We start from the raw sequence: 27,905 nt of genomic DNA on the forward strand, positions 1-27,905 counted from the left end.
AAGGAGGAAAAGAGAGAAGGAGAGACAGACAGAGAGAAACAGAAACAGAGCCTCAAAGCCTGGAAGGCTTGGGTTCTACTCCTACCTGTGATACACTGGCTATGTAACTCAGGGCAAGTCAATTAAACTCAGTACTCCAGACTTCAAATTGCTGAAAAGGTGTGGACCTGAATTGGTGGATGGAATTTCCTGACCTGGGAGCTCCTCATATCAATGAAATCACAGACTTGGTCCCTGTTTCTGTCCTGCAGTTGAGTCCCACTGGTCACCTGTTTCTTGCACCCAGCACCACCTGGCCAGTCTCCATCCCTTTTTGCTGGCTGTCCCTTACCCCACAATGATCTCTCTTCTCATCTCTGCTTGCAATCCTTCAAAACTCAACTCCCATCCCACCTTCTGCATGAAATCTTTCCTGATTTTCTCCCTCCCCCAACCTCACACAATACACTGTATCTGTTTTATAGATACATATTTATACATATATATATGCAAATATGTCCATACAAAATAATGTAAATATATAAACACATATCTAGAGATATAAAACATATCTCCCATTGTCTCCTGTCTCTTTTCCTCTTCACACACACACACACACACACACACACACACACACACATTGTCTCCCCCAATAGAATATAAGCTCCTTGAAGGCAGGGGATTCATTCCTTTTTGTCCTTGTCTCTGACCACAAGGCCTGGTGCATAGTAGGTTCTTAATCCTTGTTAATGGATTAAGTCCAGCTTTGTGCTAGACTCTATAGAAGAGTCAAGATTGATAGATGATTTTATTTGACGATTTGATAAACAGCCACGATGCTTGGAAATCATATATTGGGTGAGAACCAAGTGCTTGTTTGGCCTAAAAAAAGGAAACATGTATTAAGCACCTACTATGTGCCAAGCACTTGATAATGATTGTCTCCTTTGATTCTCACAATAACCCTGGGAGGTAGGGGCTGTTATTGCCCCTGTTTTACAGATGAGGAAACTGAAATGGACTGAGTTAGAGAACTTGCCATGGGTTGTAGAGCCAGTGTCTAAATCGGGATTGAGACTCAGGTTCCTGACTCCAAGCCCAGCACATTAGGCACTGCCTCCACTGCTTCTGAGAACTTCTGAGAAAACTGGGTTGTCTTCTCAAAAGGATTAAATGAGTCTTGTTCTGTTTGACCTACGGGGAAGACCTGGTCCCAAGGGTGGGAGATGTAAGGAAGCAGCTTCCGGTTCAGGAAGAAAGGGCTTCCTTAGGATAGAGCCATCTAACTGGGACAGGGCAGCTGGGAAGGGAGTGAGGTCTCCAGCATAGGTTTTTTTTTTTTTTACAAGTCCAGCTGTTGATGATTGACACAGTTGAACCCAAACTGGTGTTGGAGTGTCCTGAGGTAAATGGAGCTGGAACCTGGAGGCCAAAAGGCGAGAGACAAAGTGGTAGCCTGGGTGGTCAAGGAAGCTGGAGATAGAAAGGTCAGGCCTGGAGATGGAGGAGCCAAGGCCTGAGCTCAAGACAGCCACAGCTTGTCTTTCCTGGTGCTATTGGGCCCCAGCCGTGACTGGCAACTGCTTTTAAGGACACAGAGGGCTGGATTAGACAAGAAGAAATTCTCTCTTCTAGTTGCTGTTAATACTAGACTTGGAGGTGGGACTAAGAGGATGGGTGGATTAAATGAGGTGATTTGTCAAGAATGTTCAAGAAATAAGTATTACTCTGAGCTCAAAGTGAAAGCTGTTGATGAATTTACAAAACAAAACAACAACAAAAATTTACATTTGGGGAAAGAAAGGAGAAGGGATGGGAAGGAGGGAGGAAGGAAGGAGGGAGAAAAGGAAGGAAGAAGGAAGGAGGAGAGGTCCTGAACCTCTTAGAAAACCTTTCTAGAGAGCTTTTAACCTGCCTTCTTTAGCTTTAGATTTCATCCTGGAAAGTGATAAGGTGATAAAAGTTGCCAGGGTTTCCTTTCCTATCGTTTGCTGAATGCCCCGGCTTGGACTGAAGGCCCAGTTGGCAGATTGTGAACTCTCTGACGGGATCCCCGATTGATTCCTCATCTTCAGCTGTGTGCTCATTGCCGTGGTATTTCCTGAACAGCTGGGATCACTTAGCTTGGGAACAGCCAGACCAAGGAAGTGGATTTTCCAATTGTACTTGAAAAAACAAAACAAAAACAAAACAGAGGGTGGGAGGGGAAGGTTGAATATTGTGCATCACATGTTGATTGGCTGATGGCAAACATGACTTTCATTAGTTATATTCCTGAGCGACATGTGGACCAAAGTCATAAACTGGATCCATTAATATGGGAGTAAGGTCAGCTCTCAAAAGATTTTCATTTGGATTTAGACTAAGCATGGGATCATCAGTTTGGAGCTAGAAAGGACCTGGGAACTCATGTAGGCCACACCCCTCATTTCACAGATGGAGAAACCAAGTGATTTTGCCCAACTCCAGCCATATTGTGAGTGATAGGGCCAAACATCTGAAACCAGTTCCTCTGCCTTTAACTTTATCCATACAGACAAATGGGCAGTCTTTTTGTCTACTTAAATAACAACAACATGTAGATGATATGTTTTGTTTGAATGAAGCAGACAACATTTGTTGATCTACTTGATTGTGCCTCCAGTGTGTGTGTGTGTGTGTGTGTGTGTGTGTGTGTGTGTGTGTGTAAGGGGGGAGGGTTTTCGGGGACAGGTGCAGGGACTACAGACCGAGAACAGTCCCTGCTGTTTAAAGTTTTTCTTCTATGGGGGAATGTCCAATACACACTTGCATAAATACAAACTTGTTCTCTGATAGAGAGGGAGAGAGGAGCTGCAGGAGGTTTCCAGCATGGTCTTCTCCCCAGAGGACACCTTTAAAGACCGCTCATGATTCCTAGAGGCAGAGGTGTGGAGGGAGGGCATTCCAGGCCAAAGGCATGAAGATGGGAAATGGAGGGTGGTGTGTGCAAGTGGGGTTGATTGGCCTGGCTGGTGAAGGGGAGTAATGTGTGTGCCAGCATCCCAGAAATCTTTTAGACAGCCGCAGCCTTCCAAGGAACATCTCCTGAAAGCATTTCATGAAAACTGCTGAGGAGCCTTTGGCTTAGCCCTGTGCAACAAAAAGTATGGCCATGACCATGAGCTTGCATGCGTTGAGTCTGATGGTCACAGAAGCATCTCTTACCTGAGCACATCAGAGGGCTCACAGCCTATAAATCCTGAATCCTTTTGGAAGGTTGAGTAAGCACTGGGAGAGAAATGACTTCTAGGACAGTCTCATGTGACTTCAGGTCTTTGACAAGGAAGGATAATATTTCATTAATCCCTCCTGGGAATTACTCTATTCAAAGCCATCTCACCCACTCCAAGATGTCTGGGACTTGAAGGAAATGCTTGTTTTGGTACAAAGAGAGCCATGGCTGCCCCCTGCGTGGGGGACATATGATTTTTGTCTATTAGGGTTGGGCTCCACCAACCTTAGTCAAGCCCAAGTGACAGGAGGGGTGTCATGCTCTGAGAAGCAGCTCTGTTCTAGGTTGAAAACCTTTTCTTATAAATAAATAAGTTAGGTGGTACCGTGGATAGAGCACCAGGTCTGGAGTAAGGCAGACTCATCTTCCTGTGTTCAAATCTAGCCTCAGACTTTTACTATCTCTGTGACCCTGGGCAAGTCACTTTATACTGTTTGCCTCAATTTCCTCATCTGTAGAATCAGCTGGAGAAGGAAATGGCATACTACTCCAGTATCTTTGCCAAGAAAACCCCGTATGAGCTCATGAAGAGTTGAACACAACTGAGATGACTCAACAAGAGGAAGGAGTGAATAAATGGAGAGAAGTTTTATGGATACTTAGGATCCTAGAATGCTGGTTCTGGAGCTGTAAGGAGCCCTCCATGCTCTCAGGTCCAGCCAGCTCCCTCATATTGGAACTGATTTTGTGTTTATAGCACAATCATTTCTGGACCAACCCTGCCCTCCCCATCCCCACCCAGTGAAAGTGCCTTCTAGCAAAGGCACGCTGCACAGAGACCTCGCCTCATGGGCCAGCCAATGTTCTGGGCTCATATTCCCCATCGCTCTGAAAGGAGGAGGGGTTTGAAAGCCCCATTGAGACTGGCTTCCCTGCTCTTTCACAGTGTTTGGGATTCATAGGCTTGTCTGTTTAGTACATGTGCTGCCAAAGCAAGCATGGGTACATTGATTTAGAGCTAGAAGTAAAACCAAATCCTTGGTTTTACAGATGGGGAAACTGAGGTCTTGTTCAGGATCTCATAGGAATCAAGTGGCCAAGCTGGGCTTCAAGCTGACACCTTCTGACTTTTAATACAACCACCTTTCACTCCTCCATGCTGAATTTTTCTATCTATATGTAAATTGAATTACAGATTTGAAATATTTTCTCATGGATAAAATGAGACTAACTCACTGACTTCCTAGAGATGTTGTAAGGTTAAAATGATGTTATTTGTAAAGTGCTTTGCAAACTTTAAAGTACTCTATAAATTTGAGGCATTATTAGGAATTATAATTATTTTTAAATCAGAGAACTCTTCTAATTTCATTGTAAATCAATTTAATATTAAAAAATGTTTAGTTTATTTCAAAGACAAAAAAAAAACACATTGAGAAATACAGCTATCTATCCTCAATTCCATTTACAAGGCTTGTCCTTGTAGGCAATGTGCTAGGTGCTGTGTGTGTGTGTGTGTGTGTGTGTGTGTGTGTGTGTAACAGCCCTGCCTTCAGGATGTTTACATTTCCCTGGATCCTAGTGATCACATTGGAGCTTTGGTCTCTTTGATGTGGGGGCTGCTTCCAACCCATACATACTTGCCCACTCTTATCCATGGCCTCCCCTAAATCTGTCACCCAACATCCTGGAAGCTTTCCTTGGGCTCTCCTGACATCTCAGTGGAGTTTATAGACTTGTTCACCAATAAACACATCAACTGACCAGCATTTAAGTGTTTACAGTGTTCCAGGGACAGGGCATACAGAGAAATAAAGGAAATAGCCCCTGTGCTAAGGAGCTTATTGGGGTGAGCAGTATATTCATGTATGTGTCCATCACTTACTCCTGCCTTCAGGAAATTCTGAATGTAAATAATTGAGGTCTTAGAACAAATGGGTTTGATCTTTAATTCTGTCTACCTGATATGCTTGCTGCCCCACACCTCAAAAGGTAAAGTGATAAGAAATAAGAAATCATGGAACCAAAATCCTTCGCCTCCATTCTTACATGATTTGGCATTTGTCTGAACTTCTGTGGATTGATGATCAACATTTTCCTAAATCCAATTGTTTTCTTGGAGGCAGAGGGTGTGAAATACTCAAATATAGCAGCTGCTTTTTTTTTTTTTTTGCCTTCTGCTCTTTCTCTGTTGAAAGGCTTGAATGAGAGTCATTCAGTGGAGAATTGTCTCTTTGGTGATGAGACAATTTATCCAGGCCTGTTTATTGAGTGATCCAATAAAAACTTTGGAGAGAAGGAAGGACTTTGTCCTTCCAGGATGGGAGCTTCCATCTATGTGGTCCTCCTTCTAGCAAATGTGAATCAAAGGTCTATTTAATTCAATAATCTTTATTAAGCACCCACTAAGAGCTAGACTCTGTCCTTGATACTGATGAGAAAAAGACAACAATGAGTTTCATATTCTCAACAATGAAATGGTTTGTGTATGTGCAGTGGGATGGTGTGGTGTGGTGTGTGGGCAGCATTTACACAGGTGCTAAGTAAATTTTAAAGCATATAAAAAGGAAGCATGGCAGTGGATGGAGAACTGGCTTCAAAGTTGAGAAGACCAGGGCTCAAACTTATCAGGCACCTGCTGACTGGCTGGGTGGAACTGGGCAGAGAGGGTGCCAGCTTGCACTGGTAGAGATTATATCAATTACATCACAGGTCCCATGGATATCCCTATAAAGTAAATGCAAAGTAATTTGTAGGGCAGGAGGAAGAAAACAAGGACAACTAGGGGAAGCAAGAGAAGGTTTCATGTAGGCATTGACACCTGAGCTGGGATTGGAAAAAAGCTAGGGATTCTACAAGATAATTGATGGTGTAGTGTAATGGATAGTACTGCCCTTGGAGCCACAAGTCCCATCTCAGGTAATTACTAGTTCTGTGACCCTAGGCAAGGCATTTAATGTCTCCGAACCTCAGTTTCCTTGTCTGTAACTTGGAGATAATAATATTAACTACTCCACAATCTTATTTTGAGGATGAAATAACATAACTTATGAAAAAGATTTTCCAAACTTAAATTTCTACTAATGTAAGCTATTGTTAGTATTAACCTAAGATGTTTTTCATGAGATACTGATGGAATCAGGAAGACTTTAGGTACAGGTCCTACTTCCAATATTACTGCCTTGCAGGAGTCAGATAGCTTTCCAGTACCTGAGACAGCTCTCTAAGATGAAGTTACCAAGTAGGGACTCATCTGGGATCCTCTAAGGAGGCTACTTTCTCACTGACTTCCCTCCCCCAGGGAAGTCATGGCATGGCCATCCTACCTTTGTATTCATATCCCCAGTTCTTAGAACAGTGAATGGCACAAAGCAAGTGTTTCATCACTTTTTTTTCCCACTTGACTGCTGAGGAATTTGTCTTTTCTCTGTTAGCAAGGCTGGTCCAGTGAGTCTTGGGATCACCTCCATTACCATGAGGAGACACCAACATTAAAATTTAGTCAATGCTCCAACGATAGTTGGGAAAGTAAGATTCATTCAAATGAAATCATTATTGATCTAATACATATTGATCTCCCACCCCTGGGCCAGGAGAGGGGTGAGGGGGGTGGGGGGAGCCAAATTGGTGGCTCCCAGACCATGGCCAGTGCTCTGCTCAGTGTCAGAGGACTTGGTTTTCCAGGTCTGACTTGAGGTCTTTCTGTGTGATCTTGGGTAAGTCACGTCATCCGGTTTATCCTCATTGGCCAAGCAAGGATGCTAGTAGAGTTTTCACTACCCACCTCCTAGAACTCTGGTTGGGCTCGATGCTTTTTAAACCTTGAAGTACTACATAGAGGCAAGCATTTATTATATTTCTAAGTCCTGGCCCCTGCTCTCAAGGGCCTTCCGCTCCTGCCTCCCCCAGCTCATATTTCTATAGAACTTTAAGGTTTGCAGAGCTGTTTGTAAGTAATCTCTTTTCATGGAGGAGGGATCAAAGCTGTAGGATGGGGAAGCTCCTCAGGGGCTGTCTAATGAAATTTCAAACTTCCTTCCATTATAAATGCAGGCAACAAATGACAGGACGATTAGTCTTCACCAGACTGCCAAAGAGTAGTGAAAAAGATTGAGAGCCAGGATCTAGCTCGGAAGGAAACTGACACCCAGAGCCAGGAGATGATAGCAGGATTCTAGCCTGAGTTCTTTGCAGAGTGGGTGCTCTTTGTTCATGTCACCAGTTTGACAGTGTCAGCCCTTGGTGTTGGTAGGGACCAAAGAGCTAGTTGTGCACCTGCCCCTAGGACTGACTGTCATCCATTTCGAGGGCTCCAGTTCTGGGTCCTGGATTACATCTGGTCTTCACTTGAGGTGTGTTACCCCATCATCCACTGGTTCTCTGTGAGGAACTCATTGGAGCATGAGCTCTGGCTCTTGGGCTCACAGACTTAGAGCTGGGAAGGATCTTAGAGGCCATTGAATCATTTTCCAGATGAGGCGCCCAAGGCCCCAGGTCCTCAAAGGCTGGCAGATTGTGAGTTCTGGCCAATCTTACAGAGCAGTGACATTGGGACTCAGTGCCAGGCTGTATGGCTGCTTTCCCAAGATCACCCTAGCCATGTAAAGGGAGGGGGTGGTGAGATAGCCAGAGGGAGATTTTCTCACCTCTAGGAATTCATTAATATTATCTGTTAAGTGAGAAAGAAGGTGGGATCCATGTCTATGGGAAGGAGAACCACAGGGAAGGAAAATCAGGTCCAGACAATATAGGGTCTTCCTTCCTTTCTTCCCTTCCCTTTCCTTCCCTGTCCTGCCCTTCCCTGCCCTTCCCTGCCCTTCCCTGCCCTGCCCTGCACACTTTTGAGTAAATTTCAGTTGTTCACTGGCCATTTTGTGTCTCCTCTTTGCCCCTGTGGGGGTATGTGCAAACTTCTGATCGCTGGCCTGAGGCAAGCTAACCTTGGATCACTTTGGGTAAGAGAAAATAATAGGAAATAATCGTTTCATTTAGGTGGGTTTTTCTTGATCTTTTGTATTTACTGATAGTCTTTCTAGACTTTTTTGTTAAAGCAATTGGGGTTAAGTAACTTGCTCAATGGCCAGTTATTTCTGGGTGTGGTGCTAAGTATCTGAGCCGTGATTTGATCCCAGGTCATCCTGACACTGGAGCAGGTGCTCTTACTAGCTGTGCTACCTGGCCGCCCCAGACTTTTTTTTTTTAAGAGAAAGATTTATGTGGGCCAGTCATTCAAAAAATTCTTTCTTCATTGAAACATAAAGCCCTATGAAAGCAGTCCACACTGAGCACCCCCAATTTAGGAACAGGTTCTAAGTACTACAACCCCATTGGCCTGGGTGAGGGAGAGTCGGGGGAGTCCTCTCCCCCAAGCATCTCCAGCTTTCTGCTCCCAATAGAAGGGAATCCAGCTTTCTTTCCCTAGGAGCATTCCCTGGCTCACTGAGCCTGTACCCCAGAGTAGACCTCTCAGGGCAATCTTTTAAACAAGACTAGGGCCTCCTCATAAGGGGTTATCAAGGTCCATCCCAGAAAGGTACTCAATGAGCAAAGTAAATTGGGTAGGGGGCAGAGGTTTATTTCCCTCAAAGACACTCATACAAAGATGTTAAAAAAAAAAAAAGGCTCATCGTGTCACATTGACAAAGACACAGCTGAGGAACTATCGTGCCATCCACCAACCAGCAATCAACCAGTGGCATCTTAATTGTCTACAAGGTGCCAGACGCTCTGTTAAATCTTGGGACATTTATTAAGTGCCTGTAACATCCCAGGCCCACAGTTGGGAAGAGTGAAGTCAGTCTTATTGGTTTCAGTCAGACTGGTCCCTGGTCCCTGGTCCCCAAGAGTGCTCCCTCCCCATTGAACTCACGGCCTTGAGGCCTATTTCCAGCTGTTTCCAGGCCTGGCCTGCCCTCCCCCTCCATATCTGCCTCCCAGAGCCCTGCCTCACCTTCAGCGCCCTCTCAGGTACAGCCTTCTACACCCGGCTGTTCACGAGCCTCTCCCCCTGCCGCCAGCTGCTCATAGCCACCTAATTCTCTTGGGTTTTTAAATTACTTTACATTTATGAAGAACATACTTTTCTATGTGTATGTCGTCTCTCTGGTAGAATGTGTATTTGTGGGCAGGCACAGGGAATTCTGAGGACCAGAAGGGGTTGGGCTCCTTGGGTATAACAGCCCCCCCCCCCCCCCCCCTTGGCCTAGCTCCCATCACTCCACCCTTTTTTTTCCTTTCTAGGGACCTAAGAGTCCCATGTATTAATCCTCCTCTGATACCTCTTAGCCTAGGGCACTTTCTCTCCCTTTGAGTTTCTGATCAAAGCCAGGCTTCCCTCTTGCTTATTCCATAGCTCCCCAAACCAGGGCTGTTTTTATTAAAAAGCCAGGACAAGGCCCCTGAGGTTGCCCCCAGGAACTGTGGAAAGCAGAAGGGGTGCTGGGATAACAGGCCTCCTCCTTCTCTCCTCCCCCTCTTCTTCTGATTGGAACCTGTTGAGATCATTGAAAGCAGGTGGTAATGGAACCTTTGGTTACATAACAAACTGGGGGTGTGGGGGACTGGTCTTCAGTTCTCCAGAGAAGCAGATTGGGCTTCCTGGGTCCAAGATTGAGAGCTGGAAGAGACTGTGGAATACAGCTCCCCCCCATTGTTCTCTCATTTCAGTCCTGTCTGTCTCTCTGTAACCCCATTTGAGGTTTGCCATTTCCTTCTCCAGCTCATTTTACAGATGAGGAAACTGAGGCAAACAAGGTGAAGTGAATTGCCCAAGGTCACACAGCTAGTCGGTGTGAAGGGGTGAGGTTAGAGCTCAGGTTTCAGTTCTCCATCTCTCTTGCCACCATTAATGACCAATGCTGTCAGTTTGGGGCTTTGGTGGTAAAGAACAGGAAGAACTTGGAGATTAGAGGTTCTCAAGCTCGGTGTGAGATCAATGGGACCTTAGACTACAAACCAATCCCTTCATTTTGCACCTGAGAAAACTGAGGCTCAAAGAGGGTGCATGACTTGTCTTAGGTCACACTGGCAGCATCAGAAGTGGGATTAGAGCCCAGGTGCTCTCAAGTCTGTATCAAGTCCCTGATTATATGCAAGGTCCTGGGATTCAAGTAAAGCTGAGGAAGACATCCCTGCTTTTGGGGAACTGAGGCTCCAGTGACTCCCAGTGCTGGGAAGCAAAGGAGACAGACAGCTTCTCCCTCCTGCCCTCCTGCCTAGAGTTATGCTACTTCAAGGAAGGCCCACCCACTCTGTCATCCCTGGGCAAAGATACTTCTAGTCTAGTCTTAGGCATCTAAGAAATTGGTAGGATCCACCTTCAGCACTGGGGAGACCTCAAGGGTTATACAGTCCAATGGTCTTCATTTGACAGAAAGTCAGACCCAGAGTGGGAGTCACCTGCCCAGGGCCAGCCAAGTAACAAGAGAAGAGTCTGGATGGGACCCCTGGTACTCCTGCCAAGGACTGGTCTTGGATTCAAGAAGATTGAGACTTGACTTCCACGTCAGACATTTACTAGTTGAGTGACCCTGGACAAGTTACTTCTCTTCTCTGACCAAAGGTTATAGGAGTACTTGTCTCATTAAATGTGATTTTAATTTTTGCATATGTATATGTGTGTGTGCACACAATATATATATATATATAGATACATATATGTACATACATGTAATATTGTATAGCTACATATAATTTTATATAAAAATATGTTATATACGAAAATGTATACTACACTACAGACAGAGCCATTTGCCAAATCTAAGCTGTTATCTAAATGCGTGTTCTTATCTTTACTATTGTCCAAAATTCAAAGACAAGAAAAGGAAGAAAACGATTCCATTCCTTGTTGTCTATCATATTTTCTGTAAGAAGAGCTGGATTGTACTGGTTTGTACAAACACATCTGTGTTCTAGAGCAGCTGTGGTGGCTTAGTGGTCTCCAGATTGAATTCCAGGAGAGGGAGGAAGGAGAGAGCCCACTGGCCTCCAGCACAAATGAGTCAGTTCAGAAGTTTGGGACCTAATTCTCCCACTTACTGTGGGATTGTAGTAAGTGGCAGGAACAGAAAGGTTTAGCCATCTTTTCCCCAAGCATATGATCATCACTTTTGAGCTGGGAGGGGCTTTAGAGGTCATCTTGTCCCTCCCCACCACTTCTTTTTTTCATTTTAAATTTATTGATTCTTAAAAACATCATATTAATCTTCCTTTTACTGTGACATAGTGGACAAACCACTGACTGGCCTTGGTATTATGGAACCTGGGTTCAGATTCCTCTTCTGGTGGTACTTCTGTGACCTTTGGGCAAATGGCTTGAGCTCCCCAAGCCTCAGTCTCTTTGTCTGTAAAGTTAGGGTATTGGATTGCTTGGCAGCTCCAAATCTAATGCCCTTAAAAATGTGCCTTCTTTCTGATCCAAGTCCTCCCTTGTAACAAAGAAAAACAATCAAGGAGAGTCGACCAACACCTGGGTGCCCACTCTGTTTGTCTGCATCGGTCATCTCTAGCATCTGCAGCTCTTTGTCTTCTGGATTTAATATCAGCCTTTATATTTTTTCTGTTTGGTCCATTTTTGTGTGTTATTTGAGCATTTTTGGTTACTGTAGTGATTGTCTGTAAGGTTCTCTTGGTTCTACATCAGTTCTCCCAGGTCACTTTGAGTTCTTCACCCAGGTCATTCCTTCCAGTGCAAGAATGTTTCATTATATTCATGCAGCACACTTTGTTTAGCCATCCCCTAGCCAGTGTGCACCCACTTTGTTTCCAGTTGTTGCTATCACAAAAAGTGTTGCCATCAATGTCTTGGTATCTATAGCTTTCAATCGATCAACAACCCAGAAGATTAAGAGCCTATTATAAGGGGGAAGGAGGAGGATTCAGAGGATTCAGGGCTAAGGTGACACCATATTTGCATCAAAAAACCTTCCTTTTTTTTGGATGAATCAAGATAGTCCCAGATAAGTAAATGTGGCTTGTATATAAAATGAATGAGGAATAATGTGAGCGAGGGTCACCCACAACTGGGAGTGGAGCATCAAAAAAGGCTTCTTGAAACAAGTGAGCCTTGGAGGGCTGAGTCAAGAGGCAGAGGTGGAAGGGAGAGAGAATTGTAGGTACGGGGGACAGTCATGGAAGTACCTGCCCAAATGTGGATTAAAGTATAGGCTACTTTAGTAACTTTTCTCACATAATTCTAAATCCTTTTCTAAAATAGGCCAATTCATAGTTCCACCAACAGTGTATCAGTGAATCACACTTCTTCTTCCTCCCCTTGAATTGATTATTTTTACCTTGTATCATCACTTTCAGTTTCATCAACCCTGCCATTTTAGAGATTAAGAAACTGAGACCCAGGACGAGGAATTGATTTGCCTAACCAAGGGAGTAAGCAACAGAGCTGGGCTTTGAACCCAGGACCTCCTGACTCTACATCTGCTCCTTCTATATCACAAAAGATGGTGTTTGACCTCTGGCTCCCTCAGCACAGGCTTCATGTAAGCATAAGGGTTTCTAGTGTCTTGTAGACCCATTGTGGCTTCAGGATGTGCTCAATTCACTCATTAGCCAGAATTAAGGGATGTATCATTGGCCTGATTAAGTCGAACCTGCATAAACCGAAGCCTGTGGAGTTTGGGGTAAATGTACATTATCTACCCAGTGGTATCATCATTAAATCCTATATATCTCTAGAAAGCTGCATATTGGGCGTAACTTTCTTTTTCTTATCCTTCCTTCCACTGGTCTTTCCTTTACCCACCATGATAATGGGTTTAGCTCTTTTTGTGAATTTTTACCTCTGAATAAAAATAGGGAAATAGTGCTGTGGGAGATCGAAGCCATCAGAGTCTTCTTGTGGTCAAGTAAGTATTCATGAAACCATCTTCCTCCACCCCCATTATCCTGCCCTTCCAATAGAAGCAGTTATTTTCTTGTTTGATGGTAGATACCTTTCATAACCGCCAAATGCCTTTTGAGATCGGAGATGACGGAGAGATTCAGGAACCATGTTCTTTGTCTCTTAAGAGGAGAAGCTCTGTTCATCCCCAACTCCCCCCTGGACCCAGGCTCCTCAGGAAGGCTGCTGGGTAAGAAACGAACACTTCTCATGTCATCTCCTTCCCATGTTCCCTCCCTCTCCCTTCTGGTAAGCAGGAGATGGGGGAAGATGCCCAGTCTGCCTGCTCCAGGGGATAAAGGCATTATTAGTATAATGGTGGCCCGCTCCGCATCAAACCTTTCCCTTTCCCACAATTACATGCTCAAGTCTTAGGATGAAAGGCATAGTCATTGAGGTGGCTTAGACAGCTAGACTGGGAGTGAGGAAGACCTGAATTTAAATCACATGGCAGACACTTGTAGTTGTCTGACCCTGGGCAAGTTACCTAACTCCTGTCTGCCTCAGTTTCCTCTGGTCAAATGTGAATGATAGTAGCACCTGTCTGCCAGGGTTATTGTAAGAATAAAATGTGTTGGGGCGGGTAGGTGGCATGGTGAATAGAGCATAGGCCCTGGAGTCAGGAGGACCTGAGTACAAATCTGGCCTCAGACACTTGACACACTAGCCCTGTGACTTTGGGCAAGTCACTTAACCCCAGTTGCCCTCCAAAAAGCAAAAATAAAAACAAAACAATAAAATGTGTTTATGTCTAAAGTGCCTTGCAAACTTCAAAGCAATCGATCTGTAAACATTTATTAAGCACCTACTATGTGTTAGGTCCTGGGCCAAGTGCTAGAGGTACAAAAAAGGGCAAAAGACAGTCCCTGCCTTCAAGGAACTTGCAGTTTAAAGGGGGAAACAACATGCAAACGAATATTTACAAAGCAAGCTCTGTAGGAGTGAACAGTTAACAGAAGGAAGGCATTGGAAGGAGAGGGGCTGGGAAGGTGGGACTTTACCTGGACTGTCACAGAAACCGGAAGCTCAGTAGTTGGAGCAGAGGAGGGAGAGGGTGTTCCAGGCAGGGGCACAGCCAGAGAGTGCCCAGGGCTGAGCCCCAGGGGCTTTGTCCTTGTTCTTTTCATACTGTGGTCATTGTCTGTGGTCCCTGGCTCCCCAGCTCTCTCAGAGACAAGTCTAAGTTTTCGCTTATGCTTGTCTGTTCTTTAGGGATGGAGAGGTGAAAGCAGTTAGCTGTGAAGGGACCCAGCATCTGACCTGCCTCTGACTCTGGCCTCTGACCCTAACTCACACCTAACTCACTTCTAGCCTCTGGGCTCCAGTTCTGTATCTGCTGAATGAGTGAGTAGAGGTAGAGATACTGATTATAGCAACTGAAGTTGGAGAAGCAACAAAGTATGAAACCTGCTGGGTAATTATACTGGACAGTGCTGGCTGAGGTGGGGGACTATGGGGGTGTAATACTGTATACGCTGCCCCAGTCCACACTGGATCACATACTGTCAGTTTATTGGCAAGTTTGCTGAATTACCTTTTTACCTCTTTCTAAATTCTTTCTTACTAGGCACAGATGGCTTGTTGGGGAAGGGAGTGGACAAATGCACTCAGAAATGAGAGTGGACAAGAGTGTTAGGAGAATGAGAGCTATCAGAAATTTTAAGCAAATTTAAAATTGTATTTTAAAAGAATAAAGCTAATTTTTATTTTAAAATAAGAGGCCTGGGATGGATGTTCCCTAAGGGCCCTTCTGGCTCCACATTCCATGACCCTATAAAGCAGAGGTGTCAAATATGCCAGAACCAGATTATGATGCAGTGGGGAAATATTTAGCATGATAAACAGATATACAGTGGGCCAGGGCTAATCTCACATGGTAAAGCGGAGGTGACTGCAGCCCGCAGGGATCGGGCTGTAGGGCTTAGGGATCCCCAATTCTGTCTGAGCTCAACATCACTGCTCTCAAGGGGCATACAAAGCCTAGGGGAGGCAAGCGGTGGGCTAGTTAGTGCCGGAGACATGAGTGAGCCAGGATGCTTTGGAACAGAGAAGGAGTGAGGGGAAGTCACGGGAGGTGCTTCTGGAGAGCGTGGACTCAGGTTGTGAAGGGTTTTAAATGCCTGGGGGAGGGACAGGGTGGTGGAGGTGGGGGTCTTGTATTTTCTGCTATTGGCAAGAGTGAGATCTGGTTTGGAAACCTGGGGAGTGGGGAATGGCATGGGCAAAACAATCTGGCATCCATTTGAAGGGTGGCTGGAAGAGGAGCCACGTGGAGGCGCTTTGGAGGGCAAACACCCAGCCAGGGCCAAGTGTTGGCCTTGAAAGCTCTGGAATCCGAGAACAGTCAGTTAGCAGCATTCATTAGGGGCTTACTATGTGCCGGTCACAGTGCTGAGCAGTGGGGAGGCAAAGAAAGACAAAGGCAAAGACCCAGCCCATATTTCCATGAGAATTTGCTTCCTGTGTCTGGCCACAAATTCTCTGGTCCTCAGTTTCCTCAGCTATAAGATGAGGGTATAGGTCTCGATGGCATCTGAGATCTCTCCCCACTTTTAGAACTATGATCCCCTCTCTGGGCCTCAGTTTACTTGTCTGTAAAGCAAAGGGTTGACATAGATGGCCTCCGATGTCCATACTATGCCCCTCCTGGCTCTCACCTCCCAGCTGTTCCTTCCTTGCTAGGTCCTCTTGGAAGCTGCATTGTAATTATATACCAGGTTCAGTTTTACTGAGGTAGGACCCTCCCGTATTCCACATCTGGCACAGCTCTGCAGCGAAGATCGAGGCCTCTTGGCCAGAGCAGGATCCGCTCTGCTGGGCCAGAGAAAGAGAAGCCTCTTCACGGCCCAGCAGCTGGGGAGAAGGCACACAGGTAGAACTTGCTGCCAGTTTGGCTGGAGGAATTCCTTTGATTTCCCGAGATCTGGGTCCCTGCCAAGCCTTCCCAGAGCTGGAAGCTGGGGGAGGAAGAGTGGGTAAGGGGGTTTGTCAGTCTTGGAGGTGCAGAGGCAGCTTTGAGCCCAGGGTCTAATTCATGAACCAGAAGGCTCCCTATCAGAAAATCGGGTGACTCATCCTTGGGGCTGGGCCAGGCTGCTTCACCAAGGCCCTCACTTCTAATAACTTGTGTGTGCAATGCCCTGCTTGCCTTCCCTGGTGAGGCCTTTATGCCTTCTGCACTCCCTTATCACCTGGCCTGCCAATTCCCTTCCTGAGCAGGACCAGTTGCAGATTCAGTTCTGCGTAAGGAAGCTTGTGCGAGATCCAGAGGTCAACATGTGCTCATTCATTTATTTTCTCCATGCCCATATGCCTTACTGGTGTCAGTGAGGAAGACTACTTGCCACCCCTTAGCTTTTAAAAAATTCATTATATATATATATATATATATATATATATATATATATCCATTTCTCATGTTTCCCATTGACTCTCCCCCCCATCCCAGAAAACCCTCACTTGTAACAAAGAACATAAGATAGAAATTGTTCAGCAAAACCAACCCACCCTTGAAAGTCGGACATCTGTCATTCTCCATACCTGCGAAAAATGGAAGGGGCAGGGGGCCTTCTCACGGCTGGTTTCTGAAGCCAAGCTTGACCATTATAAATTTGAAATATTTCATTTCTATCTTTTCAGTTTTGTTTTCTTTTCAATCAGCAAGCTTTTATTTTTCTCTCCCTCCCCTCCCCAACTGAAAACAAAATGGAATCCTGACACCACATATGCATAATCAGTCTATCAAACTAAATTTTCCCGGTAACCATGTCCAAAAATGTAGGTTTCCCTCTGCAGGCACCCCCTCCCCCTGTGTCAGGAGGTGGCAGTGGGCTTGGTCCGTTACTAGACCTCTCACTGCACGGAGCTGAACTCTGCAGCCTTTCAAAGCTGCTTGTCTTTACCTTGTTATTGGGGTATCGGTCACTCTCCTGGTTCTGATCACTTCCCGCTGCATCAGCTCAGTGGATGTTTCCAGTGTTTCTCAGAAATTGTCCCCTCCATTCTTTTGTAGAGCAGAATGAGATGACATTATCTGCGTATTTGTTTAGTAATGTGTTTAGCTGTTCCCCACTGGAGGGGATCCCCTTTAGTTTCCAGCTTTCTTGGCACCATTAAAAAAGCTGCTCTAAACGCCTTTGAATATATAGGCCCCTTCCCTATTTCTTTCATCTTTGGGGGGTCAGTATTCAAGTTTTCTTTTTTCCTTCTTTGTTCTTTTCACTGATAACATTGTAGTCATGGTGTCGTTTGAGTAAGGCCAGGAGGCCAGTGTCACACTGGGTGTGTGATGCCTAGGCAGTCTGCTGACATGGAGTGGTCGGGGATATAAAGGCTTTCGGTGCCAAACGGAGGATTTTCTATTTGATCCTGATGGTGACAGGGTGCCTGTCACTGGAGCTGAATGAGTAGGGGAGGGTGTAATCATCCCTGGACTTTAGGAAGGTGGCCAGGATAGCTGAGTGGAGGACTGAGCAAAGCTGGGAGAGACCAGCCAGCAGGCTTTGGAAGGAGGGGGGAGGGGAGGGGGCATGGCCAGGGGACAGGTGAGACTCGAATCCAGCTCTCCCTGACCCAGGCTCCCTGCTCTATCAAGTACAACGCTTCACTTCTTCTGTGGCAAAGCCCCTTTAATGTGATTTTATTTTGATTCTTTCCACTTACAAATTCAGAAGGTACATTTCCTGAGGGCAAGAGCTGGATTTTGTTCTAGTGTTTGTGGGGGCTGGCACCTAGCAGGGACTTAATACAGGCTTGCATTGAATCCGCTTCCATATTTAATGGGATCTCGGATTCCACTGGCTTTTCCCTCAGACTACGGAGATGGCATGTCCAGTCTTCCAAACTTCCCATGACCTGGGACCCGGTCTGAGTCCTTCAGCTTGAGCTGACCTTCCCTAATGGCATGGCTCAGAGAACCCCAGGGTCATCTTCATCCAAGAGGAGACTTCACCGGAAGAACAGGATTTGTTTCCGTTCTAATCAGGTCCTCAGGCTTTTCATGATTTAAAGGAGGTTCAACTGACAGTTGGCTCTGTGCCCAGCAGCACAAAAGGGGAGGCTGGGAGCCTGGCTACACCAGGGGCCAGCCTTTTTTCCCCACTTTTTTTTTCTGAACCATTGGTCAGTAAGTGAATTGTCTGAACCTCAAACAAACCGATTTCCCTTTTCATTAGGGTATTGTGGGAGAGAGACCTCATACAAAAGAGTGGCATGGCGGTTCTGAGGCCTGGGTCCAACTCCCTGGCTTGCCCATTTATAATCATAACAGTAATGAAGAAGAAGGAGAAAAAGTTCACTACCAGCATTTACATAGTACTTTATAATCTGCCAAGCATTTTCCAGGTGACCCTCACCAGGGGGCCTACCGGTGAGGTAGGTGCTGTTCGATGACACTGGCAGGTCCCTTCCTTTCTCAGGGCCTTGGTTTCATCCTTTCTAAAATGAAGGCATTTAGACTGCATGCCCTCCCAAGTCCTTTCCTTCTCTGAATCTCTGATCCTTTGACTATACCTAAGGATAGAAACGGAAGATTAAACATCAGAGCAAAATGAGAAAACCCAACAAAGCTGACAGCCCTAGCTCTTTTGGCATGGCTTCCCCGGTCCCTCGATGAGCAAGGCAAATCCTTGCTGATCTCTGTTGCAGGTAGCCTATGGCATTGAAGGGCAGCCTCCAAAGGGAGCATTCACACCAAGGGTGTTGGCAGATTTTCATCACCAAAGAACATGTCCCGTCGCTACCTTTTCAAGTGAAGACAGTGAGAGAGGACAGAAGCTGCCTGTGAGCAGGATCTGGTGCCTGATTTAAGACCCTCCTGCGAGGTGTCAGGCCAGCAGCTCCTTCCCCATCCCCATGCCAGAGTCTAGCACTTTCTTTACCAAGAAGGTGGGAGTTCATTCATTCATTCAACACTAAGCACCTACTGTGTGCCAGAAACTTTGCTAGGCTGTGGGAGTTTAAGACCAAAACAAGAAAAATTCTATGGGAAAGCAGAATCCAGAAAAAAAAATATGTGTGCGTGTGTGTCTGTCTTTTTATGTGGGTATACAAACACACGTGCATACATATATGTATATACACATACATGCGTATTTGTGCATGTATGTGTTCTGTAAGAGGTGACTTCTGGCTTAATACAGGGTCAAAATGCATTTCTATGAGGGGACCCTTTCATGACGCAGCCACAGTGTCTTCCCTGCTCCTCTGCTAGAGATATATTCATTTTGTCCATTTAAATGACACTGCGGCCCTTGCTGCAAATTGTACTGATTTGCTTTTTGTATTGGGTGTTCTCTGGGCGTACAGGCTGCTTTCATAGTGTGATGATGAAAGTTATCCATTTTTCTAGCTGGTTGGGCAGAAGGGGTTTTCTCTGACTGTCCTGGAGACAATACACAGAAACAGACACCCATACCCCTACACCCTCCCCTCCCCAACAAAGCCAACACAGGCAGGATTTAAAATTCCAAGCCAAGAACCAGAAAACGACGTCTCAGAACCACCCTGCTCACCCGGCACTGCAGGAGATGGTCTTCCCTGAGAAGAGAGCTCTTGGTCTCCTGTTGGCCAGAAGATAAGGTTCACTCCTCTTCTAAATTGTTTCCATCTAACCTTCCCGTTAGCAAAGGAGGGACTTGGGCACCCCCATGACTGATCTCAGCTTTAAGCTGCCATTGGTTTCATAGGGCCAGGTGTGTTATAAGCAATAAGGGATTATTCATAAGAGTTTGTTGATTGAATTACTGAATTTGAGAGTTTCCTCAAATTAAATGTCAAGTAGAAATAAAGGTTCCAAAACCCTTTACTTTTCCTTTGATTTTCTGTTTATCGAGACCTGATAATGGTCAATAGAGCCTGCCCCTGAGCCTGAAAGACACAGGTTAGAAGTGGGTTTCTCTCACTTACCATCTTGGCTTCATTTTCCTGCTCTGCAAAGTGAGGATCTTGAACCAGGCAGCCTCTCTAGCCCCGGAGCTGGGATTCTATGGAAATAGTTGTAAATGCTGGCCTCAGGCCTGTTGGGAGGCACTTGAGGGTTGGGGGTGCAGAGGAAGCTGGCTGGCATTTGACCAGCTTTTGATGCCCCAAACTAGGGAGCGTCTCTGGGATGTTCTGCATTTTGGTGGAAGCTGGCAGGTTTTATTCTCTGGGGGAAGGAGTGCTCTGAGAGCAGATGCATCTTACCCAGTGCTTCTGGCCCTTTCCATGATATTTCTCTGTACAAGGAACACTTGCAGACCTACTGGCCTCACATCTGAACACTGGGCCAGGACAGTGGTTTCCAAGCCAGTGATTTGTAGAAGGGGGAGGTGACGAAGGTGGGGGGTGGGTAGTGCCACAGTATGGGAAGGAATTCCAAGTGAAACAGGTACCCTCAGCCCTTACATTAAACAAGGCAGTCTGGAACAGTGGAGATAGTAATGCCTTCTGAGTCAGTGGATATGCTTTCAAATCCTGCCTCTGTTAGCTGTGTGACCTTGGGCAGGCCCTTAATTTTCCTGTTTCCCCCTCATAAAATGAGGGAGCTGGACTCTGAGATTCCTTCCAGTTTCAGGTCTGTGATCTTGTGATCCCAGGAATGTTGATCACACGTATGGAGAGCTGTGCCCTCCCAGGAGCGGCCCCAGGCCTGCTGGGGTCTCCTGTAGCAGAAGCATAAGGGCTGGAGGAGTGGGGGAAGCTAGTTTGGAGTGGGGGAGACCTGGGGTTAAATTCCTCCTCTGATGCTCCCTTCTACTCTGAGCCTTGGTCTGGCACTTTGAGCTGATCAGGTCAGCTCTTGTTACAGCAGATCAACCAATTAACAAATCCTTAGCCACGGCTTGTGCCAAGGACAGTGCTAGGCTGTGGGGATACAGATCCAAAAGCACTCTGTTGGGCATTGTCCTTGGAACATTGGAGGGAAAGGGAAGGAGAAAATTTCAGGCTAAGAGTCTTGGCTTTGAAATCCTAAGGCCTTGGTTCAAATCCCACCCCTGAGGCTACCTGTGTGTCACAGCCTACCTGAACCTGTTTTCTCCTTCCCCACTGAGTCTTTGAGACCCCTCCCAGTTCTCCATTTATGATCCTGAGAAAGTAATTACAATGGAGAGACTGTAGTGAAGGGGGGGGGAAACCCCCTCACACCTGCAGGTGGTACCTGAGCCTGCCTTCCCAGGGGCTGTGGTTGAGGAGCCAGAGGACACCTTGTAAGGGGAGGTTGAGCTGCCCAGAGTTGGAATATTTGAGGGAGAAGGGGACAATGCATAAACAGCTTTGGAAAGACAGGCTGGTGCCAGCCAAAGACAGGCTCTGCCAAACCAGAGAACAGGGAGCCCGGGGAGTATCTTGAGCTAAGGAGGAACCTGGTCAGACCTTTGCTTTAGGGATATCGATTTGGGAGCTGTGCAGAGATGTTAGAAGGGAGATGTGGGAGAGATCCAAGGCTGTTGTAATAGACCCTGCCCGAGGGAGGGCGGTGGTGGCTGTGTGGGTGGAGGGCCTGAGATTCCTGGCCAGGCTGGGCTCCCTGCTCCCTCCCTCCCTTTCCTAGAGGTGGTGAGGCCAGGAGGGAGGCAGCCTTTGGGGAGAGCCTGGGGCAGGCTGGCCTGGCTTTGGAGCAGCCCTAGTCTCTGGGGATGTGGGGAGGGGCTGCTCCTGGGCCTTGGGATCATCTGCCTGGCGAGTCCACCAGGGCCCTAAACCTCAGTTATCTGGAGTGGGGTGACTGGGGTGGAGTGTGGACCCAGGATCCCCCAGATCCCTGGGCAGGAAGCTGAAAGTGACTGGGGGAAATGTTCTGTGTTCTGTAAGGTGGGGGGGGGGGGGGAATGAATTTGCCTAATCCTAGCCCACATTAATAGTATGGCTGGAGGGAAAGCCCGGACTGGAGCAAGCCTGGATTGGGGCTCAGCACAGCACCTGGTGGGATCCTGGAAGGCAAGGTGATTTCTAGGGAGCCAGAGTGCTGAAGCTGAACAGGGATTCCCTGTCTCAGTTTTAAAAAATAAAAAGATATGTGGAGAAGGAAGGTGCCAAGGGGGAGTAGAAGGGGCACCAGATTAAGGTCAGGGGTCCTGGCTTCTGCTCCACCTCCAAGTTTTATCAGCCATATGGCCCTGGGCCTGGTTGACTCCCCAGCTTTGGGACTCAGTTTCCTCCATGGTGAAATGCTAGAGATAGAACAGCCGAGAAGGAAATGGCAAAGCCTTTGCCAAGAATACCCCGAACAAGGTCATGAAGAGTCCCCATGACTGAAAGGGCCCCATAGTCCAGGGTATACAAGAGGGGATCTGAGTGTTTACAGTCCATCCTGGCTCTGGGCCTGCTGCAGGATTTCTCCCCTCTGGGCCCCACTTTCTTAAAACTCATTTTCCTGTAAACTTAAGGGTTTGAACTCTGAGTTTCCCTCTGGGTCTACATTAACTGAAGGCATGGTAGGTTCAGGCCCCATCTCAGGGTGTCTGTTTCCTGCTCACAAAGCTTCCCTGTGGTAATCTATGGAAGAGAAAGAGCCCTCTCTGAATCTGGAACGAGAGTCAGTGGCTTTGACCCTTGACTCTGCCACTTCCCACCCATGTGCCTTTGCATCAGCTACCCCCTGGGCCTCAGTTTCCTCAGTTGTAACATGAGGGAGTGGCCTGGAAGTTTCTCTCCATTTCTGAGTTTAGTCATTCTTGCTGGACTGATGTCTTAAAATCACCCAATGGTCTTGCTTTGGGAGTTCATAGGATTTTGTGCTGTCAGGGACCTTCGGAGCCCTTCATTTTCACCAAGGAAGAAGCGGAGTCTTGCCAAGGTCACCTATAGGTGGGGAGGGTGGAACTGGAACCCACATCCATCTCCTCTCAACAGGCCTCTTCTTTCCACTGCCAGCAGGAACACGCTGATTTTTCTCATTTTCTCTCCTGTTGTCAGAACTCTCCTCCAGGAGAGACTCAGGGCAGCTCAGCTGTCCTGGCATCACACTGCCCAGACAGGACAGTATTCATTTGGCACTGCTGAAGTTTAGAGGGGGTGAGTTTTTGAAGAGTTGCGTTCTTGCACGCTGGATTTTTGTTTCTTGCAAAGTTGGGAAAAGGCCAAAAAAACCCCATCTTGGGGATTTTTCGAATTATATCCTTCCTGCCTCGGTTTAATATGGGGAGGGCACCACAGGTATCACAGACTTAGCAATGCTCTGATTCTATTGCTTTATTGTGCAAATGCAGGAACAGATCCAGGGTTGGGGAATGAGCACCTAGCATGAAGTCAGAGGATCCAGTAGCAGGGCCCGGAAGCCTTCCCCACTCCTTGATTTTCAGTCTAGTACTTTTCTTCTTACATCCCATTGCCTCTCCAGGACTGAACTTTTCTCAGAAGCCCTGCCCAGTCAGCTAAGAAGGAAGAGACTCATCCCCAGAAGCTTGGCAGCCTGACCTGGGGGTGGGTTGTCATGCTGGGCCTATCATGAAGGGGCCTACTCAGGCATGGTAGGCTTGTGGGCTGCATTCCACCAACCAGTCTGTGCTCTGGGTAGCGGGCTAGGCACTAGAGACAGAAAGACAGAAGAAAAATATTTCCTCCAGGAACTTAGATTCAGCCTTGACTCTCTTTGGTGTTCTGGTTTCATTTACAATGAATGCTGTCAGTCAGAGGCAGGGCAAGGCTCTCCCCTTTAAAGTACCAACAGCTGAGTTAGTGTGTCTAGTTGGTCTATTCCAGGAGGCTGGGGGGGGGGGATTCCAGAAAAGGAAATGGACAGTCAGTTGTATTATGCCCCTTTAGGCCTAGATTGTAAGCTCCTTGAGGGAAGGGACTGTTTGATTTTGGTCAGTGAATCCTCAGAGCTCAGCATAATAGAACAGGGAATTCTGCAGCTTCCTGGGATCGCAGAGGTAGTCAGAAAGGACCACAGAGGACATTCTGCTTACTTCTGTGCCTCAGATGGTAACCTTCAGCTAGCTGCTCTGTCTCTTCACATCCACTGCTACAATCAAATCCCTTTCGATCTTCTAAAGGGTTTTCCTGGTAGTAAATCCTTAATAGACCTTGGCTCATTCAGTGCTAGATGGTGCGGGGATAGAGTGCAGGGCCCTGAGTCAGGAAGACTCAAGTTCAGATGCGACCTGTGTGTACCTGGACAAGTCACTGAACCTGTCTCCCTCGGTTTTCTCATCAGTAAAATGGGGATCTGAATAGCCCCTCCCTCCCGGGGTCATGGCCTGGATTCACATGAGTTCAAGGCTTAAGAAGCGTTTGTTCCCTTCCCTTCCTGGGGTTCCAGGGGACGTTTCACCCTTGACGACCTTGGGGTGCACTGCTTCTCCTCTCCCCAGCCCCCACCCCGTCCTGCAGGCCTTCTTCTCGGGGCGGGGGAGGGGGAAGGGGAGGGGTGGGAGCTCGGCTGGCTCCCTTCCCGCGGCCAAGGCGGGAATCCAGTCCGGCGCTTCCGCGGCCGCCGCGCTTCCCTGCGAGCCCGAGCTGGCTGGCTCGCTCGGCGCCGCCGCCGCTTGCTCGCTGCTCGCTCGCTCCTCCGCGGCAGCTGCGGCTCCGCTCCGCCCCTCGTCCGCACCCGGCCCGGGGGAGCGGGAGCCCTGCGTGCCCGTGGGAGGATGCGTGCCCCGCGCTCAGCCCTCGGCCCCCCGTAGCCGCCCCTGCCGGAGCCCGGGGCTGGCCGAGGGGGCGGTGCCTGGGGCCTGAAGCGGGCCGGGCTGGGGCGGCCCGGGTGCGAACGGGCGGGCCCGGAGGCGCCCGAGACAATGAGGCTGCCGCCCGCGGGCCCCGCAGCGCCCCGCGTGAGCGCGGCAGCAGCAGCGGCGGCGGCCGCAGCAGCCTGAGCGGCCCCCCCCCTCCCCGCCCCCCCCCCCCCGCCCCCGGCGGCGGCGGCGGCAGCAGCAGCGGAGGAGGAGGAGGAGGAGCGGCAGCCTCACAGCCGCGAGCGGAGCTCGGCTCGGCTCAGTCTGGGCCAGTCCGCCCGTCCGTGCATCCATCCATCCATCAGCCCTCCGGGCCTGCCTGCAGGGTCCGCCCCCTTCCCCAGGCCATTGCCCGCCTCGGATTTCTCTGCCGCCTTCTCCCGAAGGGCAGCCCGGCTCTGGCCCCAGCCCCGGCTCCGGTCCCGGCCCCGGCTCCGGTTCTGCAGGGCGGGGCGGGCGCACGCACGCTCGTTTTCCCGGTCATGGACACTCCAGTCCCGGGGGCGCTGCTGGAGCCCGTCGTGCCGCATTAGACCCCCCCCCCCCCCCCCCGAAGGACAGCGGCGGCCCGGGAGGCTGAGGACCTGGAGGAGGAAGAGAAGGCTTCCGAGGACGCGGTCACCTCCTCCTGCAGCCCCCTCCCTGGGAGGGGACGGGCTGCCCGGGGCGGGATGCTGGCCCGGGAGTAGGCTGCCTGAGCCCGAGGCGGTCGCGAGGGGCCTCCCTACAGGAGCCCCGGGAGCCGGTATGTACCTGCTGGACGGCGGCGGCGGCAGCAGCAGCAGCCCCGAGCCGGGCCCGGCCACCATGCAGCGGGGGACGCCCCAGAGGAAGACCGTCTACCGCATCTCCGTGACCATGGTGAAGAAGGAACTGCTGCAGCCGCCGTCGCCGCCCCCCGGGACCGCGGGAGACGCGGAGGGCACTCAGGGGCCCGGGGCTCCACGGCAGCCGCGGCGGCGGGGGCGGCGGCTGCGCACCGCCACGGCCAGCCTGCCCCGGGGCGGCCTGCTGATGGACGAGGCGGGAGAGGACCTGGCGGAGGAGGCGGAGGAGGACGGCCTGGAAGAGAGGCCGGGAGATGATGCTGTCCCTAGTCCCCGCAGCTTTCGGACCCGCAGCACCGGCCACTTGGAGCTGGGTCGCCTCAAGGTGCCTAGTCGGCCAGAGTCCGTACATCAAAGCTCCTTATGTGAGAGAACTCCCCACGCCGGGACAGCTGAGCCGTCGGGCTGTAGGCCCCGGAGCCCCTCAGGGGGCGACGGCGAAGGCGCCGAGCAGGAGGAGGAGGAGCCGCAGCAGCTGGCCCTGGGCAGCCCGGGATTTGTAGGGGGCCCCAGGACTCCTAGCCCCCTCCCCGAGGACGTCCCCGTCCCGGAGGCTGAGGATCAGGGCTCCGCAGCCCCTCTAGCCGAAGGGCCACCCCAGCGGCTCCTCAGGAGGAGTCTCAGCTTCCGCCACTGGCCGGGAGGGGAGGTGCTGCGGCTGCGGGCCCTCTCCCGGGACAAGCACCACCGCAGCTCCGGCTGCCTGCATCAGCCGCCCGAAGGGGAGCCCCTTTGGGCCGCAGGACACCCCGGGGATGCTCTGGACGCGGCTGGGGCCGAGATGGGCTCCGGGGCCCCGGCGGGGCCTCTGCCCCTGCCCCTGCCCCAGCCGCAGCCGCAGCCCTCGGAGAAACGCAACACCTTGGACGTGGGCGAGGTGCTGAGCAAGGTGGACCCGCTGGCGCTGTCCGCGCTGGAGCGCTGGGAGCGCAGCAAGAGCAAGAACCGCACGCTGGATAACAGCGACCTGCTGCGGCTGGAGCGGGCCCAGGCCCAGGCCCAGGCCGCGGGGGGCCGCGGCCTCTTCCCCGGGGCGGCCCTGGGGCCCCCGGAGCACCGGCTGCTGCGCTTCTTCAGCGGCATCTTCGCCAGAAAGGACGGCACGTCCACCCCGTTCGCCAGCCCCAACGGCAGGTCCCCCCGCGGCAGCTTCGGCCGCTCTCGGGGCTATTTCAGCAGTCTCAAGAGGGCCGCCCTGGACATGCAGTCCAGCAGCGAGAGCATAGGCGGCTCCCCGCTGAAAGGTCAGGCTGTGTCCTTGGGGTGCCGCGGGGCTGGGCTGGCCGCTAAGGGCCGTGGGCTCGGGGAGAGGGTGCAGGAAGAGGTGGGGATGGTTCTGGGAGCTAGGGAAGGGCTGGGGAGGGGGGAGGGGTGGGGGTGGGAGCGCTCTGGGAAGGAGGCTGGCACCCCCCCCCTTCCCCCCGGACTCATTCATTTCTTTATTTTCTGGCTCGCTCACTCATTCATTTCTTCTCAGTGGCCCCAGGTGACCTCTCCCTCACTTGAAGACATTCAACTGCTACCTGCCTCCCAAATGGGGGGGGAGGAGTTGCAGATGAGAGCTCAGAGGGCCAGGCATGGTGGGGGGAGGAGCCTCACCCCCATCTCTCCGGGGTCCGTTTTCTCCTTTGAGGGTGATGGATCAGTGTTCCTGGAGGGAACCTGGGTGGTCCAGTGGGTTTGGAATCCAGACGGGGCCTCAAATCCGACCATTTTCACTACCTGTCTAGCCAATCACTTAGATAGTAAGAGATTTGGAGGGCCTTGGAGGTTATCACCCCCCCATCATTTTACCAAGGAGGGAAATGAGGCCCCAGAAGATTAGGTGAGGTCACCCAGGGGAGGAGGGAGAAGAACGAAGGTTTGACTTCAGGACATCTGCCTCCCAAGCCACTGCTCCTGCTGCCATACGTCCTGCCTCAGCCCCTTGTGCATTTGACTCAGTTTCCTTTTATGTGATAGAGAAGGTTTGATCAGATGACCTCTGAGGCCTTTTCCTGGTCCAGTCTGAGATCCCATGACTATGAGATAGACCCATCACCTTCCCCAGGGGAAGTCACTTGAGGGGCTCTCTAGAGGGTGGGGCCTGTGAGCCCTGAGGTGCAGGGACAGGTTGTGATGAAGCAGAGGGGTGTCCTCCAGGCTGGAAGCCAGCCAAGAATTCTCCAGGAGTTTAGGGAGCAAACAGTAGTCCCTTTTCTTCAGTCTAGTGTGTAGTTTGGAGCTCACCTCTGGTGGGCCAGGCAGAGACTTTGTAGCTCATCCTGGAGGCCAGAGGTTTTCCTGCTCCTTCTACCTATAGAGAAACTGAGGCTGGGTTTTGCTGGGTCCCTGAGCAGAGCCTGCTGACGAGG

General features: G+C 49.6%; 1 protein-coding gene across 8 annotated transcripts in view; it reads left to right on the forward strand.

The window, feature by feature from the left end:
- The window catches only part of AGAP1 (ArfGAP with GTPase domain, ankyrin repeat and PH domain 1), a 702,732-nt gene that overhangs the window by 201,671 nt on the left and 473,156 nt on the right, over window positions 1-27,905 (forward strand). For 4 of the 8 annotated variants that reach the window (XM_069103135.1, XM_069103137.1, XM_069103136.1 and 1 more), the window contains exon 1: window positions 25,472-26,795. The exons of the other annotated variants lie outside the window; for them this stretch is intronic. In XM_069103135.1, the coding sequence (XP_068959236.1) occupies window positions 25,472-26,795 (1,324 nt within the window). Of the gene's footprint in view, window positions 1-25,471; window positions 26,796-27,905 lie in introns of those variants that run through there. 8 annotated transcript variants of the gene reach the window in all.

This window comes from Petaurus breviceps, unplaced genomic scaffold (assembly GCF_028583685.1).
Source record: "Petaurus breviceps papuanus isolate PSGF00001 unplaced genomic scaffold, PetGlider_PUasm1.0 567, whole genome shotgun sequence".
Lineage (NCBI taxonomy): Eukaryota > Metazoa > Chordata > Mammalia > Diprotodontia > Petauridae > Petaurus > Petaurus breviceps.